Source organism: Bombina bombina, chromosome 6 (assembly GCF_027579735.1).
Source record: "Bombina bombina isolate aBomBom1 chromosome 6, aBomBom1.pri, whole genome shotgun sequence".
Classification (NCBI taxonomy): Eukaryota; Metazoa; Chordata; class Amphibia; order Anura; family Bombinatoridae; genus Bombina; species Bombina bombina.
Window position 1 is genome coordinate 699,745,223 of NC_069504.1, and position 26,925 is coordinate 699,772,147.

The 26,925-nt window shown below is 42.7% G+C and overlaps 1 protein-coding gene across 1 annotated transcript in view; it reads left to right on the forward strand.

Moving 5' to 3' along the window:
- KANSL3 (KAT8 regulatory NSL complex subunit 3) overlaps positions 1-26,925 on the forward strand; it is a 311,300-nt gene that overhangs the window by 150,684 nt on the left and 133,691 nt on the right. The window contains exons 12-13 of the mRNA XM_053717821.1: positions 4,616-4,679; positions 19,745-19,945. Coding sequence (XP_053573796.1) covers positions 4,616-4,679; positions 19,745-19,945 — 265 coding nt within the window. The remainder of the gene's footprint in view (positions 1-4,615; positions 4,680-19,744; positions 19,946-26,925) is intronic.

The following is a 26,925-nucleotide window of genomic DNA, read 5'->3' on the forward strand; positions in this document are numbered from 1 at the left end:
CCTACCCCCTTTGGTTCTCTCCCCCACCTCTTTTGCTCTCTCTCCTCTTTGGCTCTCTTTCCCCTTTGGCTCTCTCCCCTCCCCTTTGGCTCCCCCCCCTTTGGCTCTCCCCCCCCTCTTTGGCTCTCTCCCCCCCTCTTTGGCTCTCTCTCCCCCCTCTTTGGCTCTCTCTCCCCCCTCTTTGGCTCTCTCCCCCCCCTCTTTGGCTCTCTCTCCCCCCCTCTTTGGCTCTCTCTCCCCCCCTCTTTGGCTCTCTCTCTCCCCCCTCTTTGGCTCTCTCTCCCCCCTCTTTTGCTCTCTCTCCTCTTTGGCTCTCTCTCCTCTTTGGCTCTCTCTCCTCTTTGGCTCTCTCTCTCCCCCCTCTTTGGCTCTCCCCCTCCCCTCTTTGGCTCCCCCCCCCTCCCTTTGGCTCTCCCCCCTCCCTTTGGCTCTCTCCCCCCCCTTTGGCTCTCTCCCCCCCTTTGGCTCTCCCCCCCCCCCTTTGGCTCTCTCTCCCCCCCCTCTTTGGCTCTCCCCCCCCTCTTTGGCTCTCTCTCCCCCCCTCTTTGGCTCTCTCTCCCCCCTCTTTGGCTCTCCCTCCCCCCTCTTTGGCTCTCCCTCCCCCCTTTTGCTCTCTCCCCTCTTTTGCTCTCTTTCCTCTTTGGCTCTCTCCCACCCTCTTTGGCTCTCTCCCCCCCTCCCCTTTGGCTCTCTCTCCCCCCCCCTCTTTGGCTCTTTCTCCCCCCTCTTTGGCTCTCTCTCTCCCCCCCCTCTTTTGCTCTCTCTCCCCCCTCTTTTGCTCTCTCTCCTCTTTGGCTCTCTCTCCTCTTTGGCTCTCTCTCTCCCCCCTCTTTGGCTCTCTCCCCCCCCCCACATCTTTGGCTCTCCCCCCCCCCTCTTTGGCTCTCTCCCCCCCTCCCCTTTGGCTCTCTCTCCCCCCCCCCCCTCTTTGGCTCTTTCTCCCCCCTCTTTGGCTCTCTCCCCTCTTTTGCTATCTCTCCTCTTTGGCTCTCTTTCCTCTTTGGCTCTCTCCCCCCCTCTTTGGCTCTCTCCCCCCTCCCCTTTGGCTCTCTCTCCCCCCCCCCCTCTTTGGCTCTTTCTCCCCCCTCTTTGGCTCTTTCCCCTCTTTTGCTCTCTCTCCTCTTTGGCTCTCTTTCCTCTTTGGCCCTTCTCCCCCCCTCTCCTGCTGAGTGCTTATGAGTGTCAGGATCCAAACGGCCAGGTATGTTTGTCACGTGCAGTCTCTACTGCGCATGACTGCATCTGACAAACATACTTGGCCATTTATTATATAGGATGGGCCTAGATCAATACTTTGGGTTGTCTACTAAAAAAAATATATATACATGTGAAGGGTTATTCAGGGATTACTGACAGATATCAGTGTTCCAATGTAACTATCGCTGATTTTGAAGAAACAAAAATGGTTTGGAAATAGCAAGGTGCTACTTGTAGTTATTGCCCTATAACTTGCAAAAAAGCAAAGAACATGTAAACATTGGGTATTTCTAAACGCTCTCTCCCCCCCTCTTTGGCTCTCTCCCCCCCCTCTTTGGCTCTCTCCCCCCCTCTTTGGCTCTCTCTCCCCCCTCTTTGGCTCTCTCTCCCCCCTCTTTGGCTCTCTCTCCCCCCTCTTTTGCTCTCTCTCCCCCCTCTTTTGCTCTCTCTCCTCTTTGGCTCTCTCTCCTCTTTGGCTCTCTCTCTCCCCCCTCTTTGGCTCTCCCCCTCCCCTCTTTGGCTCCCCCCCCTCCCTTTGGCTCTCCCCCCCTCCCTTTGGCTCTCTCCCCCCCCCTTTGGCTCTCTCCCCCCCCTTTGGCTCTCTCCCCCCCTTTGGCTCTCTCTCCCCCCCTCTTTGGCTCCCTCTCCCCCCCTCTTTGGCTCCCCCCCCCCCTCTTTGGCTCTCTCTCCCCCCTCTTTGGCTCTCCCTCCCCCCTCTTTGGCTCTCCCTCCACCCTCTTTGGCTCTCTCCCCTCTTTTGCTCTCTCTCCTCTTTGGCTTTCTTTCCTCTTTGGCTCTCTCCCTCCCTCTTTGGCTCTCTCCCCCTCCCCTTTGGCTCTCTCTCCCCCCCCTCTTTGGCTCTTTCTCCCCCCTCTTTGGCTCTTTCCCCTCTTTGGCTCTCTCTCCCCCCCCCCTCTTTTGCTCTCTCTCCCCCCCCCCTCTTTTGCTCTCTCTCCCCCCCTCTTTTGCTCTCTCTCCTCTTTGGCTCTCTCTCTCCCCCCTCTTTGGCTCTCTCTCCCCCCCCTCTTTGGCTCTCTCCCCCCCCCCCTCTTTGGCTCTCTCCCCCCCCCCTCTTTGGCTCTCCCCCCCCCTCTTTGGCTCTCTCCCCCCTCCCTTTTGGCTCTCCCCCCCCCCCCCCCTCTTTGGCTCTTTCTCCCCCCTCTTTGGCTCTCTCCCCTCTTTTGCTATCTCTCCTCTTTGGCTCTCTTTCCTCTTTGGCTCTCTCCCCCTCCCCTTTGGCTCTCTCTCCCCCCCCTCTTTGGCTCTCTCTCCCCCCCCTCTTTGGCTCTCTCTCCCCCCCCCCCTCTTTGGCTCTTTCCCCTCTTTTGCTCTCTCTCCTCTTTGGCTCTCTTTCCTCTTTGGCCCTTCTCCCCCCCTCTCCTGCTGAGTGCTTATGAGTGTCAGGATCCAAACGGCCAGGTATGTTTGTCACGTGCAGTCTCTACTGCGCATGACTGCATCTGACAAACATACTTGGCCATTTATTATATAGGATGGGCCTAGATCAATACTTTGGGTTGTCTACTAAAAAAAAAATATATACATGTGAAGGGTTATTCAGGGATTACTGACAGATATCAGTGTTCCAATGTAACTATCGCTGATTTTGAAGAAACAAAAATGGTTTGGAAATAGCAAGGTGCTACTTGTAGTTATTGCCCTATAACTTGCAAAAAAGCAAAGAACATGTAAACATTGGGTATTTCTAAACTCAGGACAAAATTTAGAAACTATTTAGCATGGTTGTTCTTTGGTTGTTGTAGATGTGTAACAGATTTTGGGGGTCAAAGTTAGAAAAAGTGTTTCCCCCCCCATTTTTTCATCCTATTTTATATATTTTTTTTAATAGTAAATTATAAGATATGATGAAAATAATAGTATCTTTAGAAAGTCAATTTAATGGCGAGAAAAACGGTATATAATATTTGTGGGTACATTAAATGAGTAAGAGGAAATTTACAGCTAAACACAAACACCGCAGAAATGTAAGAATAGCCTTGGTCCCAAATGGTCAACAAATGGAAAAGTGCTCTGGTCACTAAGGGGTTAAATTAAAAATCTGATGTAAATCTGATTTAAATTAAAAATCAGATTTAAAAAAAATATATATAAAAATAAATCATTGCGTTTTGTCCACATTGCCAACCACTAAGTAAAAATGTCCACCCTGCCAACTGCTAAGTAAAAAACAACATATTTAAGACATGGCTTGCTAACCTCTCGATCACTTTATAGTTGACAGAGTTAAATCACTCGAAACTTTGAGTTAAAGGGACACTGAACCCAAATTTTTTCTTTCAAGATTCATATAGAACATGCAATTTTAAGCAACTTTCTAATTTACTCCTATTATCAATTTTTCTATGTTCTCTTGCTATCTTTATTTGAAAATCATGAATGTAAATCTTAGCAGCCATCCCAGTTTAAGTTCAGCACCATGGATAGAGCTTGCTTATTGGAGGCTGACATTTACCCACCAATAAGCAAGCACAACCAAGGTTCTCAACCAAAAATGGGCCGGCTCCTATGCATCACATTCCTGCTTTTTAAATAAAGATAGCAAGCAAACGAAAATTGATAATAGGAGTAAATGAGAAAGTTGCTTAAAATTGCATTCTCTTTCTGAATCATTAAAAAAAAAATTGTGTTTAGTGTCCCTTTAAATGACATACCGTGTTCTCCTGCAGTCAATAGTGAAAGAACAAGAGAAAATGCAAAAGCACCTGCTTGTTAAATAATAAATGTGGTCAGCAGATGAGTAGAGTCTACCACCTGCTCATGGCAAAAAGTAGGCTGTCAGTTTCCTTAGCTAGGAACCTTGCCCACCCACAATTAGATGAGACCAATAATAAAAGAAAAGCATTTGTTTAAATATTAAATGCTTCAACGTTATAGAGCATTTTACTTTTACACTAGAATGTTAAATGCCATATTTGTCTGCATTATTTTAAAAGGAAAGAAATAATGAATAATTTGTCTTGTCTACTTAAAGGAAAATTAAACTCAAAAATGTTATTTCATGATTCAGATAGAAAATACAATTTTAAACAATATCCCAATTTACGTCTATTATCTAATTTGCTTCATTCTTTAGATATCCTTTGTTAAAGAAATAACAATGCACATGGGTGAGCCAATCACATGAGGCATCTATGTGCACCCACGAATCAGAAGCTACTGAGCCTATCTAGATATGTTTTTTCAGGAAAGAATATCAAGAGAATGAATCAAATTAGACAATAGAAGTAAGTTAGAAAGTTGTTTAAAATGGTATTCTCCATCTGAATCATGAAAGAAAAAATGTGGGTTTAATGTCCCTTTAAGCAGACACCATTAGAAAAAGAAGAAAATGTTTTCAGCAGACTAAATGTGGGTTTGACCTGCGTCTTACTTTTTACTCTGCATTTTTCTCACACAGTATTAGCAAATTAAAGAAGAAAACTGAAAGCTTAACACAAAGCATGGTGGATCGATGTATTCAGGTGAGAATTTTTTCTTACAGATGTGGGAAAAGTTAGGAAAAAAAACCCCTATAAAATATGTATTACATATTTAGTCTAGAGGTGTCAATTCATTGCTAAAGAGTTTGCATGTGCATTAATTCTGTATTTGGCTGTAGGCAGCAAAATTCAGCTATTTTCTGTGCTGGATTTATAAGTGTATAAATATCTGGAAAATAGCAGAAAGCCACTGCCTGCATCCGTATTCAGCATTTGTTTCTATAATGAATGGTAAATATAGAATTTAAGGGACAGTCTACACCTTAGTCATCTTAAAGTCTTACCTTAGATTAAGCTGCAAATATCCTCCTGCACCCTTTCTATATCATGCAGCAGTAACAGTAAAAAAGTTATTTTTTTTCTAATGACACGGTGAGTCCACGGATCATCATCAATTACTGTTGGGAATATCACCCCTGGCCAGCAGGAGGAGGCAAAGAGCACCACAGCAAAGCTGTTAAATATCACTCCCCTACCCACAATCCCCCAGTCATTCTCTTTGCCTGTAGTGCAAGGAGGAGGTGAAGTTTAGGTGTCTGATGAGAAGTTTTCTTTAATCAAGATTTTTTTTTTTTTTTAGCAGAGTAAGCTTACTCTGTTCCTTTCTGGTGTCTAGCCTAGTCCACATCAGTCTCTTCAGTAGGGCAGTGGTGGCTTTTGAGCACTTGAGAACTTGTGAGGTACAATTCTTACTGCATTTTCTCAAGAATCTGCTGCCCTAACTAAGAAACCTGAGTAGGTTTACTCAGTTTTTCTCTCTTCACAGGTCCATGTGAGGTGCTGCACCCTCTCAAACCAGATGAGCTGTCTTTCTATCAGACAGCACTTTCAGGTAAGTGCCATTTTAATTTTCTTTTGCAAGGAGATTGCTGGCACTTGTTACAGCTAAAAGCTGTCTTATTTAATATGGGACTTTATTAAACCTTCATGTTTGGGGTTTCTTTTAGGCAGTTTGGACATTGAGACTGTGAGGTGATTTATGGTGGCTCAGTGTGTTATAGTAGTTTTTATACTTTAACTTTTGGTCATGGAGATTACTGTTGTAAGCCATTTTTTTCGGCAGTTAGGGCTCTGTAACCGCTCTGTATTTGAAAAGGGGATTGTTTCTTCTGTGAGGGAAGTCACTCTGTGCGCTGCAGGACAGGTAGGCACCTCAGTAAAGCTACTGAGGTGTATAGGTAACCTGAGGTCTATTTGGTTTGTTGCGCTAACACACATTTCTATTTAAAGACACAGTACACATTTATTTTTTATTTTCGAATAAATAATTTTTACTCGTTATCCTTATTTATTACATAAGATGGATCAAAAGGCTTTTCAAACCATTATCCCAGGCAAAGTTGCTGCCTGTCAGTAATGTTTTGATTCTCAGGTGGAACCCCAGTTCCTTTTTGTTCCTCATGCATTGAGAGGACTTTAAGCTATAGAGATAAAATATTTGACCATGAGCCATCATTATCTCAGGCAAATACTGTTCAGGTGTCTCCTGTTGCAGATATGCTGCAGCTTTCTCCTCAAGCGTCCCAACTTTTTGAGTCTCCACATACAGTGCCCTGTGTTTCCTCTTGCAATCCTGTAGGATTTTCTCTACAAAACATTGCTCTCCAGGTATCCCTTGCAGTATCTGAGGCCTTGTCAGCTTTCCCCATGTTGCAGGGAAGGCATAAAGGGAAATTTAAGGAAACAGTAAGGTTTCTGATCAAGTTCTGGCTATCCAGAGTGTCCCTTCCCATAAGCCTGAGGAAGAAGACATGTCGGTAGCATCTGAGGGGGAAATCTCAGACTCAGACAGTGTAATTCCTTCTTCTGATGCTGAAGTGGTATCCTTCAGATTTAAGCTAGAATACCTTCGCTTATTACTTAAGGAGGTTTTGGCTACTTTGGACGACTCCGACACAACTATCGTAGTCAATCCTAAATAGTCTAGTAAAATTAAACAAATACTTTGATGTTCCCTCCGCGGTAGAGGTTTTTCCGGTTCCTGACCGTGCTGCGGAGATTATTGCTCGAGAATGCGAAAGACCTGGTATTCCCTTTTCTTCATCTCCTATTTTTAAGAAGATGTTTCCTATAGCGAATTCTGTTAAGGAGTCGTGGCAGACGGTTCCTAAGGTAGAAGGAGTGATCTCCACTTTAGCCAAGAGGACTACTATTTCCATAGAGGATAGTTGTTTTTTAAAGATCCAATGGATAAAAAAATTTGATGCGTTACTAAAACAGATGTATGTCTACCAGGGTCTACAATGGCAACCTGCGGTGTGTATCGCCACTGTTACCAGCACTGCGGCTTACTGGTTTGATGCGTTGTCTGAATCTCTTCAGACGGATACCCCTTTTGTTGAGATCCAGGACAGGATTAAGGCTCTCAAGTTAGCCAATTCCTTCATTACAGATGATTCCTTACAGGTTATTAAACTAGGAGCCAAAATTTCTGGTTTTTCGGTCCTAGCCCGCAGGGCCTTGTGGTTGAAGTCCTGGTCTGCGGATGTTTCATCTAAATCTAAGCTCATGGCTATTCCTTACAAGGGTAAAACCTTGTTTGGACCTGGTTTGGTGGAAATTATCTCAGATATTACTGGAGAGAAGGGTTCTTTTCTTCCTCAAGATAAAAAGAATAAGCTGAAGGGATGTCAGAGTAATTTTCATTCCTTTCGTAACTTTAAAGGCAAGTCTTCCACCCATTCCTCCTAGTAAGATCAAGCCAAGCCTTCCCGGAAGCCCAAACAGTCCTGGAAACAGGGAAAGCAATCTAAAAAGCCTTCAGCTGATTCCAAGTCAGCATGAAGGGTTGGCCCCCGATCCGGGAGCGGATCTTGTAGGGGGCAGACTCTCTCTTTTTTCCCAGGCTTGGATAAGAGATGTACCGGATCCCTGGGCAGTGGACATTGTCTCCCAGGGATACAAAATAGACTTCAAATCTTTTCTCCCAGAGGCAGGTTTCTCCTCTCCAGATTATCTGTAGACCAGATAAAAAGAGAGGCGTTCTTACATTGTGTCAAGGACCTTGCCTCCCTGTGGGTAATAGTTCCAGTTCCCTTTCAGGAAAGGGGTCTGGGATTTTACTCAAATCTGTTCGTAGTTCCCAAAAAGGAGGGAACTTTCTCTTGTTAAGTGTGTTCAGTCCACGGGTCATCCATTACTTATGGGATATATTCTCCTCCCCAACAGGAAGTTGCAAGAGGATCACCCAAGCAGAGCTGCTATATAGCTCCTCCCCTCACATGTCATATCCAGTCATTCTCTTGCAACCTAACTAAAGATAGGTCGTTGTGAGAGGTCTGTGGTGTTTTTAAACTTAGTTTATTTCTTCAATCAAAAGTTTGTTATTTTAAATGGCTGTTTGTTTCTCAGGCAGCATTAGAAGAAGAATCTGCCTGCGTTTTCTATGATCTTAGCAGACGTAACTAAGATCCACTGGCTGTTCTTGCACATTCTGAGGAGTGGGGTAACTTCAGAAAAGGGAATAGCATGCGGGGTCCCCCGCAAATGAGGTATGTGCAGTAAATATTTTCTAGGAATGGAATTGACTAAGAAAACACTGCTGTTACCCATATGATGTAAGTACAGCCTTAAATGCAGTAGTAGCGACTGGTATCAGGCTGATAAATGTATGCGCAGTTGAGTTATTTTCTAGGGACTAGAATTTGACTGAGAAAATACTGTTAATACTGAAATAATGTATAAGCCTTAACTGCAGTAGAAGCGACTGGTAGCAGGCTTAGAAATAACTTTGCATGACATTGTAAAAGTTTGGTTTTTAAAACGTTTACTGGCATGTTATTCGTTTTGTGAGGTACTTTGGTGATAAATCTTTTTGGGCATGATTTTTTTCCATATGGCTGACGTATATTTCTGCATAGAAACCGTTATATCAGGTCTCCCACTGTTGTAATAATGAGTGGGAGGGGCCTTTTTTAGCGCCTTGTTGCGCAGTTAAAATTCCAGCACAGTCTTCCTGCTTTCGTCCTCCTTGATCCAGGACGTCTCTAGAGAGCTCAGGGGTCTTCAAAATTCATTTTTGAGGGAGGTAATCAGTCACAGCAGACCTGTGACAGTGTGTTTGACTGTGATTAAAGCGTTAAATCTTAAATTGATTATCCGTTTTGGGTATTGAGGGGTTAATCATCCTTTTGCTAATGGGTGCAATCCTCTGCTAATTTAATACATTTACTATTAAAAAATGTTTGTTGTGGCGGAGTTAGCCATACAACTGAGCGGTCGCACTTTATCTCAGCTCCGGCTGTTTACGTTTAACTTTTACATTTTTGACCGCTCAGGGTAGGCAATTTCTCCTAAAAACGCATACAGAAGAGTTAGAACACTACTGTTAACTCTGAAGGCACGAGAGCCTAGAGCAGAGCCGCATTTCAGACCCACAGAGCATAATATAGCAAAACGGAGGAAGCCACCATCCTGCTAGTCAGATTGTGCTAGAATTACTCCAACGAGAACTGTCTCCTACATGTGGCTGAACTACTGACTGTGCAACAGCCCTAGCATGGATCAATATATCTCCTATCAGGCTGCTATTGATATCCTGGCAGCACTTGAACAGCAAATAGACAAGAGTTTTGAAGACCTACATCGCTCGCTACATACGGAGCTCATAGGCAGCGACAGCAGCGCTGAGGAGCCGCAGACTGGCATATCTACTGAGAATGCCGCCCTAGACGCTCAGGATCTCATGCAGCCAGAAGACACAGATGGCCTCCCCATGAAACAGAGCGGGCGGGCACTCCCGCTAGAGACTGAGCTGACCCTCATGGATAATACATCCCCACCAGTCTTGGACCGATCCACTCCAGCTTTGTGTCCGAGGCCCAAGGATCACTACCGACGGCAGCACTTACCTACAAGCTTTGATCCCCCAACTTCAATATCCTGGGGCAGTGATTACATCTCAACTCACGCTTTGGTTTCCTTAATTAGCCCCACACAGCAGCATCTTGAAGTCGGTACTCAGACCCCTGGGGATATACTGGGAGACTCAACAGTTCAACACGCACCAAAGCTTCACTACTTGAGCGCTGGCAATGCTCAGTGTGCTGGAGATAGAGACACCATCGCAGGCATTTGGCTCCAGAAAGTCCGCTTTGAGTATACCGACACAGCTTGTGGACTTGTCTTGCCTACAACTTTCTTGCTACGGGGACTCAGAACCACAGTTAAGACTGCCTATAATCCACTCGCAACAAGAACTGGCATTGGGTAATGTAGAAGGAACGTCGGAGCACCCATAGTGGACTAATATCCAATACTATTGACTTTTTTCCACTTCTTAGCTCCTGATGTTCTGGCTCTTACAGATAAATATATAACCTGATATAAGCAGTTACGCATATTTTATTACCCAAAATACTTTACACAATTAGCCCTGCTCTGACCGAGGGTTTAGTTCTCCTAGGGACTTCTGTTTGTAACCCCTAACTAGCAAATAAGAGACCTGCTTTAGTTTTACAACATGTTCATTTCTTTTCGCCCTAAGAGTCTAAATAGTATTGTATTAATGTGGCTTGTACAAAATGTCTCCATAACCCTGCTACTGACTCCTATCTAATTGGAATCCAGCTCCTACTATATATATGAACCATGACTGTTATTAGTTGGTGTAGGTATTCTACCGCAGAGATTCATGTTAAAGTTTATAATGTTTATGAATACCTAGCTACCATCATACAGCGCTTTATGCTTATGTTTTTGCATGTTGCTAGATTATTACACTTTTTTTAAGGTCTTTCAGCTTAACTAAAAGGTGGGATACCCCTGCTCTTCAGAGAACTGACTATATTTAACAAAAAGTACTAGACACTATATTAATTTCCTGAGTGAGTCCCCAATGTTATGTAATTCTGCTAAGTTAGTTTGGTTTCTATGTATGTAACAATACCCCCATTCTTTTTCCTATCCTTTATTAATGGAGACAACCTGCGGTAATTATTAGTACATTGCTATTTTGTCCGCCCTTAGGATGGGGTACACGCTTTTTTTTTTTTGATAACTATACTCCTAGAAAGGTAAGCACATGTTTAAAACAGATTTACACTCACCCCCCCTATATACTCTATAGATTTATATGGTTTTGTATTATGATACTCTGGTTACAATTTTATATTTTATCCTCCATCTTCGCTATCAGCGGCCGAGACGGCTTCATCTAATTATACTATAATGCGTAACCTTAATTTATTTAAAGCATAGCGGTTTATTTAATACTCTTTGTTCTTATAACTGTTCATAGCATCACGCTATGCTTATGCTTTATTTTATTTATGTTCCTAGGTCATGGCATCGCCTACGTTGAATCTAATATTAATACAAACTATCTGTTTCTGGTGGATCCCTCCCCTCCCTTTCCCGCCGGTACTGGTTGCCTGCGGGTCATACCCCTACTCCTTTCTCCCACATCACCTATAGCTGGTATTTCCCTTGGGGAGGGGCTCACCTAGAAATCCCCTTTATTCCAAACATTCTAATGTCCCTCTCCCACTTAATACTGTTAGGCGTTACCCTTATCCATTTTATAGAAAGTCAATTCAGTGATATTGCTGGTTGGATAAAGACTTAGATTATGATCTTCCACTAAAGCCACAGAGGGATGGTTTATAAGGGTATCACTGATGTTATTTGGTTTATGGCTATTTAGTCAGTTAGTTGTTAATTGAGCGTTGTACTCGCTAAATCCATATGCATAGTTTACTAGCTAGCTCCGCCCTCCACTCCCCCACCCTTCCCCCCTACTCTATTTGAGCGGCTCTTGCCCGCTGCATCCCCCTTCCCCATAAAATTATTAGAGCTACCTCCTCCCTAGCCTTACGCTTCTCTAAATAGAAACCCTAATCTTCCTTCTGCCTTGCTGGGAGAGGACTATTTCTGTTTATTATACTTTTATGATTCTCTATAATAAAAACTGAAGTCTCTTTATAAGATAGCCCACATTTTATAGTAACGCTAGTGGTATTTGAATGCATTACTCTTCTAATTGTAATGTGTACACAACCATCTGTAAATGTTTTGGGGAATACCCTTCATATATTGTATTTCTTTCAGACTTCAATAAAAAAAATAAAAAAATAAAATAAAATTGTTTGTTATAGCTGAATTAGTTCATTGTTATTCAACTGTGTTTTTTAAAAGCGCTGCAGCGTTTTTTATATTGCTTGTAAACTTATTGAAAGTAATTTCCAAGCTTGCTAGCTTCATTGCTAGTCTGTTTAAACATGTCTGATACAGAGGAATCTGCTTGTTCATTATGTTTAAAATCCGATGTGGAGCCCAATAGAAATATGTGTACCAATTGTATTGATGTTACTTTAAATAAAAGTCAGTCTTTACCGGTAAAGAAATTATCACCAGACAACGAGGGGGAAGTTATGCCGTCTAACTCTCCTCACGTGTCAGTACCTTCGCCTCCCGCTCAGGGGGTGCGTGAGATTGTGGCGCCAAGTACATCAAGGCCCTTACAAATCACTTTACATGATATGGCTAATGTTATGAAAGAAGTATTATCTAATCTGCCCGAGTTAAGAGGCAAGCGCGATAGCTCTGGGTTAAGGAGAGAGCGCGCCGATGACACGAGAGCCATGTCTGATACTGCGTCACAATTTGCAGAACATGAGGAGGGAGAGCTTGATTCTGTGGGTGACGGTTCTGATTCGGGGAGACCGGATTCAGAAATTTCAAATTTTAAATTTAAGCTTGAGAACCTCCGCGTGTTGCTAGGGGAGGTGTTATCGGCTCTGAATGATTGTGACACGGTGGCAATCCCAGAGAAATTATGTAGGCTGGATAGATACTATGCGGTACCGGTGTGTACTGACGTTTTTCCTATACCGAAAAGGCTTACAGAGATTATTAGCAAGGAGTGGGATAGACCTGGTGTGCCTTTTTCCCCTCCTCCGATATTTAGAAAAATGTTCCCTATAGACGCCGCCACATGAGACTTATGGCAGACGGTCCCTAAGGTGGAGAGAGCAGTTTCTACTTTAGCCAAGCGTACCACTATCCCGGTGGAGGATAGTTGTGCTTTCTCAGATCCAATGGATAAAAAATTAGAGGGTTACCTTAAGAAAATGTTTGTTCAACAAGGTTTCATATTACAGCCCCTTGCATGCATTGCGCCTGTCACTTCTGCAGCGGCATTCTGGTTTGAGTCTCTGGAAGAGGCGATTCGCACAGCACCATTGGATGAGACTTTGAGCAGGCTTAAAACGCTTAAGCTAGCTAATGCGTTTGTTTCGGATGCCGTAGTGCATTTAACAAAACTTACGGCTAAGAATTCCGGATTCGCCATCCAGGCGCGCAGAGCGTTATGGCTTAAATCCTGGTCAGCACATGTGACTTCTAAATCTAAACTTCTGAATATTCCTTTCAAAGGGCAGACCTTATTCGGGCCCGGCTTGAAGGAAATTATTGCTGACATTACTGGAGGTAAGGGCCACACCCTTCCTCAGGACAGGGCCAAATCAAAGGCCAAACAGTCTAATTTTCGTGCCTTTCGTAATTTCAAGGCAGGAGCAGCATCAACTTCCTCCGCTCCAAAACAGGAAGGAACTACTGCTCGTTACAGACAGGGTTGGAAAGGCAACCAGTCATGGAACAAGGGCAAGCAGGCCAGAAAGCCTACTTCCGCCCCTAAGACAGCATGAAGACAGGGCCCCCTTTCCGGAGACGGATCTAGTAGGGGGCAGACTTTCTCTCTTCGCCCAGGCTTGGGCAAGAGATGTCCAGGATCCCTGGACGTTGGAGATCATATCTCAGGGATACCTTCTGGACTTCAAAACTTTTCCTCCACAAGGGAGGTTTCATCTGTCAAGGTTATCAACAAACCTAGTAAAGAAAGAGGCATTTCTACAATGTGTACAAGATCTCTTAGTGATGGGAATGATCCACCCAGTTCCGCGAACGGAACAAGGGCAAGGTTTTTACTCAAATCTGTTTGTGGTTCCCAAAAAAGAGGGAACCTTCAGGCCAATCTTAGACCTAAAGATCTTAAACAAATTCCTAAGGGTTCCATCGTTCAAGATGGAAACCATTCGAACCATCCTACCCATGATTCAAGAGCGTCAGTATATGACCACAGTGGATTTAAAGGATGCCTACCTTCACATACCGATTCACAAAGAACATTATCGGTACCTGAGGTTTGCCTTTCTAGACAGGCATTACCAGTTTGTAGCTCTTCCCTTCGGGTTAGCTACGGCCCCGAGAATTTTTACAAAGGTTCTGGGCTCGCTTCTGGTGGTACTAAGACCGCGAGGCATAGCGGTGGCTCCGTACCTAGACGACATTCTGATACAAGCGTCAAGTTTTCAAAATGCAAAGTCTCATACAGAGATAGTTCTAGCATTTCTGAGGTCGCATGGGTGGAAAGTGAACATGGAAAAGAGTTCTCTGTTTCCACTCACAAGGGTTCCCTTCCTAGGGACTCTTATAGATTCTGTAGAGATGAAGATTTACCTGACGGAGTCCAGGTTATCAAAGATTCTAAATGCTTGCCGTGTTCTTCATTCCATTCCAAGCCCATCAGTAGCTCAGTGCATGGAAGTAATCGGCTTAATGGTCGCGGCAATGGACATAGTGCCATTTGCGCGCCTGCATCTCAGACCGCTGCAATTATGCATGCTAAGTCAGTGGAATGGGGATTACTCAGATCTGTCCCCTTTACTGAATCTGGACCAGGAGACCAGAGATTCTCTTCTCTGGTGGTTGTCTCGGGTTCATCTGTCAAAAGGAATGTCCTTTCGCAGACCAGATTGGACGATTGTAACAATAGATGCCAGCCTACTTGGCTTGGGGCGCAGTCTGGAACTCCCTAAAGGCTCAGGGGTCGTGGACTCAGGAGGAGAAACTCCTTCCAATAAACATTCTGGAATTAAGAGCAATATTCAATGCTCTTCTAGCTTGGCCTCAGTTAGCAACACTGAGGTTCATCAGGTTTCAGTCGGACAACATCACGACTGTAGCTTACATCAATCATCAAGGAGGAACCAGGAGTTCCCTAGCGATGTTAGAAGTCTCAAAGATAATTCGCTGGGCAGAGTCTCACTCTTGCCACCTGTCAGCGATCTACATCCCAGGCGTGGAGAACTGGGAGGCGGACTTTCTAAGTCGCCAGACCTTTCATCCGGGGGAGTAGGAACTTCATCCGGAGATATTTGCTCAATTGATTCTTCGTTGGGGCGAACCGGAACTGGACCTCATGGCATCTCGCCAGAACTCCAAGCTTCCGTGCTACGGATCCAGGTCCAGGGACCCGGGAGCGGTGCTGATAGATGCACTAGCAGCCCCTTGGGTTTTCAACATGGCTTATGTGTTTCCACCGTTTCCGTTACTCCCTCGACTGATTGCCAAGATCAAACAGGAGAGAGCATCGGTGATTCTGATAGCGCCTGCGTGGCCACGCAGGACCTGGTATGCAGACCTAGTGGACATGTCGTCCTGTCCACCATGGTCTCTGCCTCTGAGGCAGGACCTTCTAATTCAGGGTCCTTTCAACCATCCAAACCTAATTTCTCTGAGGCTGACTGCATGGAGATTGAACGCTTGATTCTATCAAAGCGTGGTTTCTTGGAGTCGGTTATTGATACATTAATACAGGCTCGGAAACCTGTGACCAGAAAAATTTACCATAAGGTATGGCGTAAATATTTATATTGGTGTGAATCCAAGAGTTACTCATGGAGTAAGGTTAGGATTCCTAGGATATTGTCTTTTCTACAAGAGGGTTTGGAAAAGGGTTTATCCGCTAGTTCCCTAAAGGGACAGATTTCTGCTCTGTCTATTCTTTTACACAAGCGTCTGGCAGAGAATCCAGACGTCCAGGCTTTTTGTCAGGCTTTAACTAGGATTAAGCCTGTGTTTAAGACTGTTGCTCCTCCGTGGAGCTTAAACTTGGTTCTTCAAGTTCTTCAGGGTGTTCCGTTTGAACCCCTTCATTCCATTGATATTAAACTTTTATCTTGGAAAGTTCTGTTTTTGATGGCTATTTCCTCGGCTCGAAGAGTTTCTGAGTTATCTGCCTTACATTGTGATTCTCCTTATCTGATCTTTCATTCAGACAAGGTAGTCCTGCGTACTAAACCTGGGTTTTTACCTAAGGTTGTTTCTAACAGGAATATCAATCAAGAGATTGTTGTTCCATCATTATGTCCTAATCCTTCTTCAAAGAAGGAACGTCTTTTGCATAATCTAGACGTGGTCCGTGCCCTGAAGTTCTACTTACAGGCGACTAAAGATTTTCGGCAAACTTCTTCTCTGTTTGTCGTTTACTCTGGACAGAGGAGAGGTCAAAAGGCTTCGGCTACCTCTCTCTGTTTTTGGCTTCGTAGCATAATACGTTTAGCCTATGAGACTGCTGGACAGCAGCCTCCTGAAAGAATTACAGCTCATTCCACTAGAGCTGTGGCTTCCATCTGGGCCTTTAAGAATGAGGCCTCTGTTGAACAGATTTGCAAGGCTGCAACTTGGTCTTCACTTCATACTTTTTCCAAATTTTCCAAATTTGACACTTTTGCTTCTTCGGAGGCTGTTTTTGGGAGAAAGGTTCTTCAGGCAGTGGTTCCTTCTGTTTAATGTTCCTGCCTTGTCCCTCCCATCATCCGTGTACTTTAGCTTTGGTATTGGTATCCCATAAGTAATGGATGACCCGTGGACTGAACACACTTAACAAGAGAAAACATAATTTATGCTTACCTGATAAATTTATTTCTCTTGTAGTGTGTTCAGTCCACGGCCCGCCCTGTCTTTTTAAGGCAGGTTCTAAATTTTAAATTATAACTCCAGTCACCACTGCACCCTATAGTTTCTCCTTTCTCGTCTTGTTTCGGTCGAATGACTGGATATGACATGTGAGGGGAGGAGCTATATAGCAGCTCTGCTTGGGTGATCCTCTTGCAACTTCCTGTTGGGGAGCAGAATATATCCCATAAGTAATGGATGACCCGTGGACTGAACACACTACAAGAGAAATAAATTTATCAGGTAAGCATAAATTATGTTTTTTGACAAATCCTAGATCTAAAATGTTTAAACAAGTTTCTAAGAGTGCCATCCTTCAAGATGGAGACTATATGCTCCATTCTTCCCTCGGTACAAGAGGGTCAGTTCATGACAACCATAGACCTAAAGGATGCATACCTTCATGTTCCCATTCACAGGGACCATCACAAGTGTCTGAGATTCGCCTTTTTGGAAAAACATTTCCAGTTCGTGGCCCTTCCATTTGGTCTTGCCACAGCTCTCAGATTTTTTTCAAAGGTTCTGGGGGCTCTTTTAGCTGTGCTTCGATTTCGGGGCATTGCAGTGGCACCTTAACTGGACGACATTCTGGTTCAGGCGCCATCTTTTCAACAAGCAGAATCTCATACTGAGATCTTGTTGTCTTTTCTTCAATCCCACGGATGAAAGGTAAATCGGGAAAAAAGTTCTCTGGTTACAGCTACAAGTGTCGTATTTTTGGGGACCATAATAGACTCCCTGTTAATGAAGATTTTTCTGATGGAGGTCAGAAAAAGATTGATTTTTCAAATCTTGTTTTGCCCTTCAGTCCTCTTCACGGCCGTCAGTGGCTTAATGTATACAGGTAATCGGTCTGATGGTGGCTTCCATGGACATCATTCCGTTTGCTTGGTTTCATCTCAGACCTCTGCAGTTATGCATGCTCAGACAATGGAACGGGGACTATACGGACCTGTCTCTGCGTGTAGATCTAGATCAGGCGTCAATAGACTCTCTTCCGTGGTGGCTTTCTCAGGATCATCTCTCCCAGGGTACTTGCTTCCGCAGACCCTCCTAGGTGATTGTAACCACGGATGCCAGCCTTCTAGGTTGGGGAGCAGTATGGGGCTCGTTGAAGGCTCAGGGCTTATAGACCCAGGAGGAGTCAGTCCTGCCCATAAACATCTTGGAGCTGAGAGCAATCTTCAATGCTCTTCTGGCCTGACCTCAGTTAGTTTTAACCTGGTTTATCAGATTCCAGTTGGACAACATAACCTCGGTGGCCTACATCAACCACCAGGGGGGAACTCAGAGTTCCTTGGCCATGACAGAAGTGGCCACAAATTATTTAGTGGGCGGAGACCCACAACTGCTGTCTTTCTGCAATCCACATCCCAGGAGTGGACAATTGGGAAGCGGATTTTCTGAGCAGACAGACTTTTCATCCCGGGGAGTAGGAACTTCATTAGGATGTGTTTTCCAGGTTGACCCTCAAGAGGGGGCAGCCGGAGTTGGATCTCATGGCTTCTCGTCAGAATGCAAACTTCCGAGATACGGCTCGAGGTTAAGAGATCCGCAGGCATTTCTGATCGATGCTCTGGCAGTTCCTTGGAACTTCAGTCTAGCATACCTGTTTCCTCCGTTCGCTTTCCTTCCAAGAGTCATTGCTCGAATCAAGCAGGAGAGGGTGTCTGTAATTCTAATTCGGCCTGTGTTTAAACCTGTTACTCCTCCATGGAGTCTTAACCTTGTTCTTAAAGTTTGAGCCTATGCATTTTTTAGATATTAAGATGTTATCTTGGAAAGTTTTGTCTCTTGTTGCTATTTCCTCTGCTCAGAGAGTTTCTGAACTCTCTGCTTTACAGTGTGATTCCCCTTATCTTATATTTTACTCTGATAAGATGGTTCTGCGTACTAAGTTTGGTTTTCTACCCAAGGTTGTTTCTGTCAAGAATATTAATCAGGAAATTGTTGTACCTTCTTTGTGTCTTAATCCTGCTTGTCACAAAGAATGGACTTTTGTCAGTCTTCTGCATTGTTTGTTTGCTTTTCTGGGAAACGCAAGGGTCAGAAAGCTACAGCTACTTCACTTTCCCTTTGGCTGAAGAACGTTATTCGCTTGGCATATGAAACTGCTGGACAGCAAACTCCTGAGAAAAGCACAGCTCATTCCAGAAGGGCTGTTTCTTCTTCCTGGGCCTTCAAAAACGAAGCTTCTGTGGAACAGATTTGCAAGGCTGCAACTTGGTCATCTTTGCACATTTTTTCCAAATTCTATAAATTCAATACTTTTGCCTCGGCTGAGGCTTCTTTTGGAAGAAAGGTTCTTCAAGCAGTGGTGCCTTCTGTTTAGGTTCCTGTCTTGTCCCTCCCATATCATCTGTGTCCTCAGGCTTGGGTATTGGTTCCCAACGGTAATTGATGATAATCCGTGGACTCACCGTGTCATTAGAAAGAAAACAAAATGTATGCTTACCTGATAAATTTCTTTCATTCTTGACACATTGAGTCCACTGCCCGCCCTGTATTCAGACAGTTTCTTTTTATATAAACCTCAGGCATCTCTGCACCTTGTGTTACTTTCTTTCTCTCCTTTCCCTTTGGTCGAATGACTGCGGGATTGTGAGTAGGGGAGTGATATTTTACAGCTTTGCTGTTGTGCTCTTTGCCTCCTCCTGCTGGCCAGGAGTGATATTCCCAACAGTAATTGATGATGATCCGTGGACTCACCGTGTCAAGAAAGAAATCAATTTATCAGGTAAGCATAAATTTAGTTTTTAAAATGAATATTGTTTCTGGCACTTTCAAATGGCTGCCAAGCTCAGTCCACTGATTGCATCATGATCTGGGCTGCATCTAGGCACTCTGCTGAATAGCATTGACAGTCTGTTGAATTCAACTAGTGAGCCTTTTGTGATTAGATGCTGCATGATATAGAAAATGTGCAGAAGGCTGTTTGCAGCTTAATCTAAGGTAAGACTTTAAGATGACTAAGATGTAGACTGACCCTTTAATGCAAATGCCTACTTAAGTTGTTATATATAAAAATGGTTTCTAGTTATTTTTGGTTTGTTGCTAAAGAATTATACATGAGCGACAATACATAATCAACAATTAATTTGTTGCAAAGACTATATAGCATTCAGTTTCAAATTATTGTGCATATAATTTTAAGCTTAGTAGTTAATGCAGTAATATGTTATATGAAATAGTGGACTATGCCGAATTTGAAGTTTTATTCATCTAACTTTGATGTTGGCAATTCATTATGTTTTCCCTTGTTCTTCTACTTTAAACAAGTTAGATTTTTCTCCTTTTTACTTCTACTCTAGGATGAAATTGCAGACTTTCTCACAGGTGTGTTAACCCGAGCAGATGGACATTCTGGTTCGGATTCTCGAGATCTAGATGCAGAAAAGAAAAAGAGGCCCAGAGAATTGTTGCGAAGAGACTTGTCTTTGGACCTGTCTGAGAGAAGCAGCAGACCTGGCTCACCTGCAGCACGTTTACCTGCATCCCCTTCTGGTTCTGAGGTTAGTAACTGACAAGGTAAAGGACAATTGCCTTGTGAACGTCTGAAAAGGGTCAACCCTCATACTAAAATGTCATATAAAGAATACAAATAATATGAATAACTTGGAACATTTCTATTGGTATTTGCCTTCTTAGCTGATGCGAGTCCATAGCTTCATAACATGTGGGATATATTCCAGGAGGAGGTCAAGAACCCTCACAGAGGGTTAGTTCCTCCCACTTCCTCTCCCTCTCCAAGTTGTTGGAAGATTTCAGAGGTGCTCTACTATTGTCAGGGTGCCAGGAATCAGACTGTGACGAGAAGTGCAAAAATAATGACACCTTTATTAATAGCAAAAAATAATAAAAAGTCCACAAGTCAAATAACAAGCCAGGAGTCAAAACCAGAGCTGGTAGTCAGACGAGCCGAGTCAGGAGCCAAAGCGAATAGTCAGACGAGCCGGAATCAGGAACAAGGAAAACAGCAGAGTCAGGAACAAGCCAGGGATCAGGAACCAGGAAGGACGTCAGGCAGCCAGGTAAAACACAGGAGCTCTCACAAACAGGTCTGAGACAACGCAAGGGCAAAGCATACTGAACAGAGGCCCTTTAAATAATAAATGATGACATCACAATTCTGAGACCGCATCCTGTCTCACATGGATGATGCACAACAGTCTGGCCATAAAAGGAAGTGCAGGCAATGAGCAGCATCCCCCACAATGCACCAAGACAGGAAGAGAGGTGAGTAAAATGGCTGCCAGCAGCACATGGCAAACACAACAGGGAAAAAACCCTGACAACTATCAATTGTTCATTATAAGAGTTATTTTCAAATGATTTGTGGGCTCAGACCTTACTTGGGACCCAGTACCCCTAGACAACTTCACTCCAAGAAGATTTAAGAAGATACTGAGTGAAACAGTGGTAAGGATTACCTCTGTTATGTGCTTTCCATTAGCCTAGTGAGTAATCTAACAGCAATAACTTACACAAACTTTTGGGCCTGTATGTTGTTAACAGCTTCTGCCCCCTCTCCTTGACAACCTTTTCCCCTCTCTGCTTCAGCTGTTGAGAATTTGATCTGGGTGTTCTAAGGCATTTTGGTGTTTTATTCTGGCAGGTTTAACACCTTCTATGCCCTGCAGGTGCGTGAGTAACTCTTACAAGAGCTGCTAAGTTTTTCTGTGCTACATCATTTTCATTCTCTTAGCTCTTTTATGTTCTGATGAGTGCTGTGGGCTAGTACTGGTGTGAATAATTGTATTTATAGTTTTTATACAGCAATTTACTTTTTAATTGTGTATCCCACATCTGTCCACAGTTTTGTGTGTTGTGTACCAAATGTAACCTCCCTTTAACCCACTAAGGGGCACTTTGCAGGTCTGCCAATCCTGTATTACCACAACTTGGTTTATTTTCATGCAGCAAGCTGATCAAACTGCCTTAGTTTGTATAATGAGTTTATATATTCTAAAATACTTAGGATTTTTTTATATATATCTCAGCTGCTTATATTCACATACACAATGTATACATATAATATTACATGTATGTCCTTGCTGCTAGAGTATGATCAATTATGAGTAAGAGTTTATCTTATATTATCTCTGTACAGACTGTTTTAATAATCTGAAATTGTATTACAGAATGTACAAGATCTATCTGCAGTGGCTGAACTTTGAATATTCATTCCTTCAAGCATGAATATTTACTATGTTATGGCTGCATGACTTTTCACAGGGTGATGTACAAATCTCTGTTACATGCCTGTTTATAACCATATGTATGGCAGGGTAGCAAATATTAGTCAGGAAATAGTTGTTCCTTCTTTGTGTACAAATCCTTCTAATCCAAAGAAAAAAGTACTTCACAACCTAGATTTTGTCAGAGCTTTAAAGTTCTATATTCAAGCTACTAAAGACTTTAGACAAAGTTCTAGTGTATTTGTCCACTACTCTGGTCCTAGGAAGGTTCAGCAAGCTACGGCAGTGGCCCTGGCATCCTGTCTGAAGCAGATTATTCGTAAGACTTACTTGTTTGCGGTACCTCCACCGAAAAGAGTAAACGGCGTGGATAAAAATCAATGATTTAAAAATAATAATAATAATAATAATTTGATTTTTTTATTTAAATCAGATTTTTTTTAAATTTAACTAGGATTTAGTTAAAATAACATGCTTTTTAAATGAAAAGTCTATATGAAGATAGTTTCTCTTTAAGATACATTATAATCCAACGGTTATTCATCTTGAAATATAGATTAGTTTTAAATTTGTGTCTTCAGAAATAACATGCCCCTTCTTCACAGCAAAATGTTATTAAATTAACATACAGAGTTTAGACCTTAAAGGGACATAATCATGACAGATAACTTTTAGGTTTCAGATAGAGCATACAATTTTCAGATTTACTTCTATTATCAGATTTGCTTAATTCTCTTGGAATCCTTTGTTAAAGGAGAGAAATGCTCTAATGGTGCCTAGCTGAATACATTGACAGTGACAAGTAGCTAGCTCACATTAGTGTATTGCTTCTGAGCCTACCTATACAGGCTTTTTAATAATGGATACCAAGAGAACAAAGCAAATTAGATAAGAGAAGTCAATTGGAAAATTGTTAAAAATGGCATGTTCTTTATGAATCATGAAAGTTTAATTTTGAGTTTACTGTCCCTATGTACACAGAATCAACCCATTATATGTTTCAAGAAGTTCACTAAAAAGAAGATTGTTTGTGGGGAGTTCCGGTGGAGGTGGAGCTACACAGGTGTGGCTGCACAGGTGTGCTACGCAGGTGTGGCTCAGATTGCAGCTCCAGGCCCACAGAATTTGGCGGTGGAACCCCGTGCCTTGCTCCTGGCTAGTGAGCTACTATTCTTAGGCCAGCTAAAAAGAATTACTCCGGAACCCCTCACAGTGGCTTGTCATTCCACTGGCACTTGTCCCCATCTATTTGGACTTTTTATAGGCAATACCTGCCTGTCTCTTCAACTTAACCTGGACTTTTTTGTTCTACCCTCCAGCTCCGCATTGAGACTTGGGTCTGCATTTACCTGCCCTATAGAATCTTTCTCTGTATAAGGTAAAAAAGCTCCCTTCCCCCCTCTATCCTCCAGCGGACTCTGATTGACGAATTTGGACCCCCTGTGCCTCTTTTTGAGTAGACCTGCTGCTGACCGGTGGTCTCACCTGCTGGGTTGCTGGCCGGCCTCTCTGCTTCTTCTCTCCCTCCCCCACCGGTGCTGCGTGGGAGGGGGGTGACTCTCGCCCTGGAGCGGACTGTTGGTGGGGAGGCTGTTCCTTTCTGGCTCGCGGCAGTGCCCAGTGAGACGCCGGTCTCTCTCTTCCCACCGACGCTGCGTGAGGAGAGCTGGCTGCGGAAGCCGCACTTCGCAGAGGTACTGGAAGATAGAGGCAACAATCTCCTCTGCGCCGAGGGATACAACACAGAGGTGATCAGCAGAACCAATGATCAAAGGGGTGAGTCTCATTCATAGTTTACTAACTTTGACATTAACAACGACATCGTAACACGAGAACTTTTTAAGAGGGGGGAATTGAAGGAAAATGGAGGGGGCCATCAGGGCTTAAAAATCTGAAACATCCTACTAAGGAAGGCACTTGAATACGAGAGTTAAGAAGATCGTGGGACACATTGTAAACTATTGCAGGGACTACCAGCAAAACTAACCTGGCATAAAAATCCCAGACGACTTACAGTGACTTAAAGACCAGCTGTAAAAGGGAGGTCACAACATCAACTAAGAGATTTCCTTTTACTACACTTGATAAAAACAGTGATAGAAGGCCATGGGATTACAAGCATACAATGATACACTAACCTACGTGTACTAATGGTCTAAAAACATATTGAAGCTACACTGAAAATAATTTCACTTGTTTTGGACTATTGGTTGATTTTTTTTTTTTTTTCCTTTCCTTTCTTCTGAAAGTTATAACCAATGATTGCTGCTCTTATCTATGCTTTACTCTTCTGAATGAGGATTGGTTATATCATAGGTTTCTAGGCTATTTAAATTGCATATACTAAAAGGTTAAAAGCAAATCTGTTTTATATATATAGCTTACTGAATCATATAAATATTCTCTGAAAGAACACTGCTTGTTTAGATATAACTGAAATAAGTTTTGAATCATCTAGGCTAAACCATAGGAAATTATATCTAGTTTGGTATTTTCTCTATTTTTTCTAGAGTGGCTAAGCGATGATAAGACTAGGCTTACAAAAAAGTGTTACCTGTGTAGATTAACTGATATATATTTTTTCTAAGATCGCCCTAAAACTCTTTAAACACCCCCTTGTAAGTTATCTTATTTGCAGGATTAATTGAATTAAGGAGGTGAATTGCCTCATTTCACTGCTCTCTAAATATTGCCTGAGCTAGCAGCCTATGCTAAAATTTTTCTGGTCCAGGCTTGATGCTCCTTTTGCTAGTTCAGGTATTGGGGTATCTCATTCCTTTTTAACGAGTTCAGCGATTGGTATAGGAAAATCCTTACACACAGGTAAATAAAAAAGTGGTATTCTACCTAGGTGCATAAAGTTCTGAAAAACCTTCTGCCAAAGCTCTGGGTCATCCTTTTTTTTTTAAATTTGAATTTAAATCAGATTGATGCTTACTTATTAAAGCACATTACTCTGGTAATTTTCACTTACCTGAGTTTAGTCGTATACTAAAATAAACACTTTTTTTTCATAAAGTCCAAGCGTAAAGCAAACATTTAGAGGCCTTAAATCAAAATTAATTTTTCCTGCTCTCCCCACATGGCTATATACTAGATTTCTAAGAGGACTGATTATGTTATAGGTTTCTAGGCTACTTATATTGCAGATACTAAAAGGTTAAAAGTAAATTTTTCACAGCTTACTGATTTATATAAATACTCTCTGAAAGAACACTGGTTGTTTAGATAAAACTGAAATAAGTTTTGAACTGCCTAGGTTAAACCACAGGAAATTATATTTAGCTTGGTATTTTTTCTATATTTCCATAGTGGCTAAATGATAAGACTAGGAATATGGGATAAGGTGTGTTACCTGTGTAGATTAGCTGATATATATTTTTTCTAAAGATCGCCCTAAAACTTCCAAACACCCCCTTGTAAGTTATCTTATCTGCAGGATTAATTGAATTAAGGGGGTGAGCTGCTCTTTAAATACTGCCTGAGATAGCAGCCCATATTAAAATTTTCTTTGGATCAGGCTTGATACCCCCTTTGCTAACTCAGCTAGCTGGGTGTCCCACTTCTCTTAATGAGCTTAGTGACTGGTATAGGAAAATCTTCACATGCTGGCAAACAAAAATTGACATTCTACTTAGGTGTATAATCTCCTGAAAAACCTTCTGCCAAAGTTTTGGGTCACCCCTTTTTTTTTTTTTTTAATTTAAATTAGATTAATGCTCGCTTATTAAAGCACATTACCCTGGTAATTCTCACTTACTTGAGTTTAGCTGTACACTAAAATAAACACTCTTCTTCATAAAGCCCAAGTGTAAAGCAAACACTTAGAGGCCTTAAATTAAAATTAAATTTTCTTGCTCTTTCCACACGGCTATATACTAGATTTTTTTATTACTTTTACTCTTGACTCACCCTTTTCTGACCACTCTACCACACCTGGTACATGGATAAGTTTCTTGGCATCTCGGCCAAAACACCTTCCCCAACTATGGCAGTAAGACATAGGGACAGAAAGCCTAAGGGCACGCAAGATCCAGTTGTCGATGCCCAATCTACCATGATAAACATAGCTACACCTGAAGCATTGAACATTCAGACTTTGGTTGTCAGTATCTCAGAGGCCCTCTCCCCCAAGTTTGATGCTTTAAAAGCAGAAATTAAACAAGATATAACGGCTTTAACACAAGAAATTAGACAATTTTCAGTAAGGTTACAGGAGGCTGAGCAGAGAGTGTCTGATTTGGAGGACCTCACTACCTCATATGGCTCTAAATTCGAAAACATGAGTACAAGTATTCAAAATACCTTATCTAGGCTGGAAGACCTAGAAAATCGTAGTAGAAGGAACAACATTAGAATAATAGGTCTCCCAGAAGAAAGCCAGTATGGGGACTTGGTCCTCTTTATCTCGGACACTCTCACTAAAGCTCTCAAATTTCCGGCGACACACCGTCAAGTCCTGGTAGAGAGGGCACACAGGCTTGGTCCACCCCGTACATCTAATAATAATTCTATCAGACCTAGACCTATAATTGCCAAACTACTTAACTATCAAAACAAACTTAAATTTTTACAACAATTCCGTAAAACTCAGCCACTTATTATTGACGGTGCTAAAATTTTAATTTTTCAGGATTTCTCGGCTGAGACAGCCTTAAAAAAGAAAGATCTGGCACCAATGTGCACTAAATTTATTAAACATGGCCTGGATGCCACCATCATTTTTCCTGCTAAACTTAAAGTAACAGTGAAGGATGTCACATATTTTTTTGCGGAGGCTGCCGCAGCAGAGAAATCTTTTACAACTTTGGACTTATCAGTACCATAGGGGTTAGCTCTGGCAGAGTAGGCCTAATCATGGGTACAATTCCTTTATTTAGAGATAGATGGGGCACTTAGGGAAATTGCCTGAGCTCCCCCCCTCCTCCTTTTGGGGGTCTCACTGTGGTCCCCCTTTTTTTTTTTTTTTTCTTCCCCCTTTTTTTTTTTTTTCCCTCTTTCTCTTCTTCTCCCTCCTTGCTGCTTCACCGCAGAGTAGGTTTAAAACTACAAGAAAATAGAAAAACTTAGGATTGTATCATGGAACGTGGGAGGGATTTCTACCCCTATTAAGCGAAAAGCTATACTGACACAATTAATGAAGTTCCAGACGGACATAGGGTTAATCCAAGAAACACACCTTAACTCAGAGGAATCCTCTAAACTCAAAACCTCATGGGTTAAAGAAGTGTTCTTTTCACCAAGTATTGGTAAAAAAAGGGGAGTAGCTATCTTAATAGGGAAAAAAGCCCAGA